The sequence below is a fragment of the Dermacentor variabilis genome, chromosome 7, assembly GCF_050947875.1.
Source record: "Dermacentor variabilis isolate Ectoservices chromosome 7, ASM5094787v1, whole genome shotgun sequence".
In the NCBI taxonomy this organism is placed as follows: domain Eukaryota; kingdom Metazoa; phylum Arthropoda; class Arachnida; order Ixodida; family Ixodidae; genus Dermacentor; species Dermacentor variabilis.
The window spans coordinates 119,740,029-119,747,792 of NC_134574.1; the positions used below are offsets into that span (position 1 = coordinate 119,740,029).

The 7,764-nt window shown below is 47.9% G+C and overlaps 1 protein-coding gene across 1 annotated transcript in view; it reads left to right on the top strand.

Moving 5' to 3' along the window:
* Positions 1-3,245, top strand: part of LOC142587838 (uncharacterized) — a 42,584-nt gene extending 39,339 nt beyond the window's left edge. The window contains exon 5 of the mRNA XM_075699130.1: positions 2,116-3,245. Within this exon, the coding sequence (XP_075555245.1) occupies positions 2,116-2,214 (99 nt within the window). The 3' untranslated portion in view covers positions 2,215-3,245. The remainder of the gene's footprint in view (positions 1-2,115) is intronic.
* The last annotated feature ends 4,519 nt before the right edge of the window (positions 3,246-7,764 follow it).

Sequence of the window (7,764 nt, forward strand, 5' to 3'; positions counted from 1 at the left end):
TTCCTATGGACGCCTAGGAGACACCGCCTATTTTCCCTTATTTCTTCATTGTCAGGGCGGGCGCTCGCGTGCACCACTACCCAACCTACAGAGCTCTATAGTCGGTGACAACCGAAGAATTTTACAAACAAGCTCCGCCCACAAAAACGCAGTGCGCACCGGCCTTTCACGTCTGAGAGTCGAGCCTGCTGGATCACGCTCACGGCGTAATGAACTTGATCTGCTAATGTAAACACTAGGCTAACTGTAAAATAAAAGCTAGTTGCTTTATGTTAAAGTGTTAGTTATGACTGAGCTGTGATATCAGGATCAAGTATAAAATATGCCCTAGTCGTTCAGGATTCACCCTGAAACCATTGGCGCCAAAGACCGGTCTGTACGGAGAACATAGTTGTTTCGAACATGCGAAAACGCATGACTTCAGGCCATTAAGAGAACATAGTTCGTTGCCGCATCTATGCAAATAGTCAAGTTGGATACCGTACATATAAGCTTGTAATTATTAGATTGTCACCGGATTGCCCCAGCTCACGAAATGATTTTAATGAGGATTCTTGTTTGCGTCAAGCCAGTTTTAACGCGACAGCGTTAATTGCCCCGGGTCGCATAAAATCCGGCGTCGGCACGTCTTGGGTCGGACGTCATTTAGCAAAAAAAATTGTTCCGAACCACAACCCCGCAGGCCCACCGCGTGGCGCAGAGGCGTTACTGAACTGATTGGATTCCTCAAAGTAAGATGCGTCAGAAAAATCGTAAAGTACAACATAAACACAACCTACAGACATGATAGCGTCGGATTGTAATTTGAATATAACCAGAAAACGCAATTCTGTTACGCGGAAACTCAAACATAAACCCCTTTTCCAGCGTTTATGCCATCCATAGAGCGGCGCGCTGCGCTCCGTTCCTTGTAACGCCATCCAGACGGCGCTCGCCTCCGCGCATGCGTACCCATCCGCGGCCCTTGCAAGAGGCCGTGTTTCCATCAGAAAGCTCGCCCGCTCACTTTCGTGCATGGCGTTATCAGCGAGCGTTTCCCGGTAAACATTACGGTTACATATTCCACTCTTGATGGCGAAGCTTAAGCGTCCCCAAAATTTTGTTTCGAGTATTTTCTATCTGCCAACTTTCACGAAGCAGTTAGTAAAAAAGGAAGAAGCCGTGGTTTGCATAGTCATCGTAGATGACTTCTGTCCAAATTAAATTAAAAGCTTTGTGCCCTGAAAGAAACTTCAAATAACTGCATAATTAACCGCGACATGAATGCGCCTCTTGCGAAACTGCTTCGCGTCACATACCAAGTACCCTTGCTTCATATTTGAGGTCGCACTTGCTCGAGAGTCCGCTCGAGGGGCGTCTCCGTTCGCATTGCTCAGAACACAATAGAGGTACATTGCCTCTAGGCGCCTATGGGGACGGCCATAAACGGTGCCACTGGGTCCTATAGAATATACACACCTTACAGAAGCAGTTGCCGTTTGCTGGAGAGCAGCTATATATGATTAATAAAGGGAAAATGAGACATCCACCCGTTCGTAGCAATTGCTACAAAGGAAACCCATACGGGTTCCTCGAAAGAAAAGCCTCATAGTTGAAGAAAAATTCGTCCTGGTCCGGGACTCGAACCCGGGACCACCGCCTTTCCGGGGCAGCCGCTCTACCATCTGAGCTAACCAGGCGGCTACTACTACGTCAAACTCTTGCCTTTGCTTCGTGTTGTCGACAAATTCGACTTCGCTCTGCCATCTGCTAGCCGCCTGGTTAGCTCAGATGGTAGAGCGGCTGCCCCGGAAAGGCGGTGGTCCCGGGTTCGAGTCCCGGACCAGGACGAATTTTTCTTCAACTATGAGGCTTTTCTTTCGAGGAACCCGTATGGGTTTCCTTTGTAGCAATTGCTACGAACGGGTGGATGTCTCATTTTCCCTTTATTCATTACTTCTCTCCACCTTGCGGGTTTCCGCAGAACTACTACGTCAAGCTATATATGATTGGTGATCATTCTCTACGAAACCAAACATGCTTTGCCTTATGTAGATGTGAAATGGAATTGAGCGCTTAATTTTTTTTTTTTTACGCTGAAATGCCGCCGCCTTTTTTTACCCCCTCTGTACGCAGATGAATGCCGAGCTGCGTAAGGAGGAGTTTGCCAAGTTGCTCGAAGAGCACGCCCAGATCGTCATGGAGATCAACAAGGCCGAGAACAGCCTCGCATAGCCGGTGATGGCCAGAGTTTCCCCACTATTTACCGCCACCATTGCCACTTCCGCCGCCAGCGCCACTCTGCGGCCGTCGCAGAGCCACCACCTAGGCCACCGTAGCACCACCGGACGTCCGGCCCTTGTCTCCCGCAAGAAGCCGCGGCAGAAGGCAGCCTGCTAGAAGGACGTCTCGTCACAGACCGTTTGTTTCCCCGTAGCGGATGTGGTGTTTTTAAAAGAGAAACCCTGGGCTCTGTAGCGGGGGACATTTGTTAACTAGCGCACCTGCGGTGTTGAGTTGAGGTACAGGCGCATTGCCAAGCGCGTCGGCACGTCTTGTTCCGTTCTGAGACTAACTTTGCACAGTGAGAGTCGGCTGTTAGTAATTGCACTTTTCCATAGTTAACAGGCGGACATTGCGGCTTCCCTTCGATTTTCTTTTTTATTTGTTTTTTTTTTTCAATTCAATATTTCCTAGGTGGCCGTAAATTGTCAATACTAGACACTTCCGACTACTCTTCCTTTCGCTATAGGTGCTAGTACTAATTGGCCCAGAACAGTGTCGTGTGCGCAATCGTTACTCCTTACTTTAGTAACGGGTGCAACACTTGTAGGCAGCATTTTATCTGCGCCGACAGCCTAACATGACCTACAGCGAACCCACTGGACACGGAGAGAAAGGCAGTAGCCTTCCGTTAAGTGAAAGCGACAGTCTGCTGCCGCCGTGTGCAAAACGTAGCCTTGCGTTAAGTGAAAGCAAGTCTTGCTGCCGCCGTGTGCAAAACGTACCATGATAGCCGACTGTTTAAAAGCAGTGGCTGCGGCGAACGCAAACGAGCGCTATACTGACGTCTGTACGATGTTCTGCAGCGCACTAGCTATAGCGAATCCGTCTGCACTCACGGCGTGGGAAACCAGATGTGCGCGCAGTCTTAAATGGGTGTTGGCCTCTTCGCGTACTTTGCGCGGAGATGCGCAGCTTTGATCGGAAGAAACACATGGGAACCCTAATAGAGCGCATTCATTTCTGACAAGAAGTTACCGGGTGTGAAAAAATGAAGGGTACAATATGGCTTGTTTCCTCTGAGAGTGGTTGGCGCTCGCGATTGGACTCAAAGTACCAGGAACTTGCATTTTTTGCGCGAGTAACAGACGACACTCTCCATCGATGTCGGGCCGTTCACGTCGTCTGGCACTGAGTCGTGACGTCCTTTGCTTTCGTCTGCGTCGTTACGTTGCCGTATGTAGTTGCGAGTCTTTGAGACGCGTTAGTTTTTCTGGCGCTGTCCTGCACTCGTAATTGCTCGTCGCGAGAATTGCAAAACTTAGTCGGCAATTTAGAAGGCTGTCGCGTATTTCTCGCCAGAAGAAGCCTCAATTAAGTGCATGCAGATAAGTTCACCCCCTCCTCCTTCGTCGCCGTATCTACGAACATTTAGGTTTTTCACAGATGGAACGTGTGGGCCGGTTACATTGTGTTTACACATAGATAACTTGGGCTTCGCGGGCACAAATATCTGTTCGTGCCCTCGATACTCTTGTCAGAAGGAAGCAACCATGCACGCACCCCTTTTTTGTCGCAATCTTATCATCGCTGATAAGCAGCAGCACCATGAATGTATTCCGCACGACTGCTATCGTCGAATCTGCGATAAATGACCTCCGATCCGAAGGCGCAAGCCAGTCTACACAGCCGGCGCATTATTGTGCTGACCGATCGACTGCGAACCTTTCCTTGACGTCGAGCTAGCTTCAACAGAGTCTAGAAAATGTCAACGTCTTTTGAGGACGTTCAGTGGTTCATTTGCATAGCCTGCGAATGCTGTTCTCCGGTTCACACGGCCACAATCGCGTTCAGATTCTGCAGGCGTCGCTGGCTAATCGTTTTTTTTTTCGTTTGGAGTTTTTTCGGAGTATACTTTGTCCTCTGAAGCCAAGTGTTGTTTACTTGGTTTCGCTTCGCGTTTTGGCCGCCAGGGCGCGTCATATCATTTTTCCTCCAGGGAACACGGAGGCTGATAACCGCAATTTCTGAAGTCGTCGCAGGGGTACAAAACGGGCACACCATTTACGCCCTGTCCTTGCTGTGAACTTCTTGAAACGAGACGCGTCGGTCCTGCACCACGTAATGCTCAGGCGTTGTATTTAAAGCGGCACAAATGTGATGTTCTCATGAGCTGTCCGGATGACGAAGGTTGCAGATCTATATATATATATATATATTTTTCATCTCTTCCTCCTTCGTGCCGGACCCCTGTTCAGCTGTTTCGTGCGATTACTTTGGTGGTCACGTGTGCGTTTGTTTCGTTAAAAATTATTGTATTTTTCTTCTACTTTGCTGCTTTTTGAAAGCTATGGTTGTGTGCTCTCCGAGATTTCCTTGGTGTTCGGTAGCGCTCTTGTAGCTGTGTACATAGCTTTACAAAAGTTGTAAGCCGTCTATTGTACATTTCCTTCATTTTAATCTATTTTTTTCCCCGACGTAGCGGTAACGGCGTCCGGTCGCGTTCACCGTACTCGTATAGATGTTCTATAGAGGCGTCGTTTATATTTTCTGAACATGTTTTTTTATTCATTTTGGCCTCTGTGGTAACCAGCGTGTGTGCAACATGTGAACATTTGTGATGTCAAACGGTTAAAAAGCGATGCTTGTGTAAAGTGATGTTCGTGCTGTATTCTTTGTGCACAACCAGTAGAATCATGACAGAAGGCCGTGGCTTTCTGTGACCATACTTTGTTTTGCTGCTTTGCCGCGCGTCCTTTGCAGTCTTATATATATATATATATATATATATATATATATATATATATATATATATATATATATATATATATATATATATATATATATATATATATATATATATATATATATATATATATATATGCGGAACTGTTGCCACTGCTTCATTAGATATATGCAGCATAGCGGAGACGTTTACTAGTCGTTTAGCCTATATGTTTACTGAAGCTCGGGGGGCGGGGGAGGGGGAGGGAGGCATACCGCAGCGGAAGTACCTTGGGGCACTATGATAGACTATGACACGCTAGAAAATACTTCGTATTGTACAACTACTCTCTCCTCGAAACACCCAGAAGAGCATTCGGGGCGATTATTTGCAAGCAGACGAGTCGAACACAGCGGTCATTAACAATCTGCGCTTTCGTCCAACACCGCGTATTGCCAGGTGTGGCCACTGGCTTCGGCCGCATTCCGGTAATTTGCCGGCGACCGCATAACGTTTCCGCTGTGCTGAAACTCTACAAATATTTCCGTGCGTGCAGTACGTGGCGTTCGAACACACTCATTTGGCCGCGGAAATGGTGTACCGCTTTGATGCGTGGGGTTGACGGGGGGTGTCTCGGCGAACCGTTTTGCCGAGGTAGTGCGATGTTGCGCGAAGCGGTGGCGTCCGTAAGCGAAGGGGCCGCTCGGTGGGTGAACAGTTCCAGTTACGTTTCGCGCAAGCAGCAGGTGCCGTTTCTTAGTTTGTATTGTTTAACTCGGCGCGCGTGTGAGAAGTTAACTTCCTGAAGTCTGTTCCATCAGTTTCTGTACGCCTTTTTTTTTTTTCTGTTCCTTGTTTTGTTACGCGTGACGATGCTGTCGTCTGCGAGGAAACTTCATGTATGATGTGAACTTTCAAATTCCCCGTGAAGCATCCTGCAATGCGCCTGACTCACGAGACTCGTGGCGAGAAAATACATGAAGAGCTTCAAGCAGTGGTGCTCGTTCCGAACACCGAGCGCACGCCTTGTCCCTCGCCGCAGTTCTCCGGATTTCGAGCCGGATTCCGCTTCGTCGCTTGCTTGCCCCGACGCAAAAAAAAGTTCATTCTCTTGAAACTCGTCAGATTCGTGCTCGAGAACAACTTGCCTCGCGCGCGTTTTCTGGCCACTGACATTCAGTAGCTAAGGTTCAGACGCATCACTTGAGTTGACTTCGAGGAAAGGACGCTCGTTTAAATTTAGGTCGCCTCCTGCGTCATGGTATACCATTAGATTTTCACTGAAGAACACGCAGTGCAGGTCGTCCAGTAAAAAAAAAAAAAATGAGAGAGAGAGAGAGAAAAGCTGGAACTTTACGGGGTATTAAACTTTTCACATTGTCGTTGCCAGAGTGCGAAGGGTCGTTCAACTTTCACGCTGTGTAATTTATGCTCTGTCCTCTTTGTTATTTAAGTGAGAAACAAAACCAAAGCGAGCTGTGTGTTTTCACGCGCAGTTCAATAGCAGCGAATGTGATGATGTATCCGTACGAGAAGCCTGTTTTGTATAGACTTTGTATGCGTTTGTTCATAGGTGTGTATCTTGTGATTTCCTGTTTATACATAAAGTGTCTTCACACCCACACTTGCGTTGCCTTCTTTGTTTCATTTTGTCTCGCTTTCTACTGCGAAGCACTCCTTGCCTCGTTCTTGGCGCTTTGCGGTAGGTAGGCAGGTGCTTGCCTCTCCTGGCTTTCAAGAAAATAAAGTGATGAGTGGCCAATGCTGTAAGCGAACCTCGGCTGTTCAAGACAGCATCCCGCTGTTCTGACCACTAGGTCACGTCCGCATTTTTTCTTTATTGCCGGCTTTGACATACACAAACAATACACAAAAGATAAAACATATCAACAAGTATTTTGCTGGCACGACATATTACAATTCTTTTCAGTGCTGCCAGTTTATCTAGCATCTCAATCCATGTTGACTGCTCGGGGAGTGCCAGATGGACATCCCTGAACCGTACTACAGCTTCAATGAAATGATCGCATGTAGGTCGCGAATTGACATCAGCATTGCTGAACTGCGTTCTAGCTTTCCACAAACTGTGGAGGCCCAGGAGCATTATAGCGTGATACGGAAAAGTCTCTGTTTCTACAGGTAAGAATCGCATTCCATGTGGATCTAAAGGTAACTCTTTCTTTAACGTTCATTGTAGCATATCCCAGAAAAAGATGGGATCCCAGCAATCTAGAAACGCATGCTATATCGTTGCAGGTTTCTTGCGTAAGAAACAGTTAATGGACCGCGGGGCAAAAATACCTTTGTTTCACCCTTCGGTACAAACTTTTTTTCCTTAAACCACTAGGTCACATTCGTGCGCATAATTATCTCGTTCCCAAGGCAGCCGGCTCTCTGAAACACTTTGCGCATGCTCCACGCGTCGCTTACTCGTCGCCTTCCCGGTGACGTTTCATCCTTCGAAGCGTCGTCATAAAGCGCACCATCTCTGGGACCAGTCCACCTTCCCCCCGCACTTTCGCACTCGAAGTAGTTTACGCCATGTAGGAGAATGCGCCAAGTTGAAACGACTTCTAGATCGTCGCCAAGTTATTCGTGTGCTATTCCTTCGCTGGAGCGTACGAGTGCCACCGTCGTTTTATACGTACGCGACGTGACATTATCGGAGGTACGTACTTGTTGTATGCCGCGCAGTTGCTGGCGACGCCGCCACAATTCGCGTTTCCCTCGCTTACGCTTGTCCACCGCCCACGTGGAACCCAACAACAGGCTTGTCATAAGTGGCCGTTACACGCCTGGCGTAGAAATCCTGTCTTTGCTGCCGTACGATCGTCTCT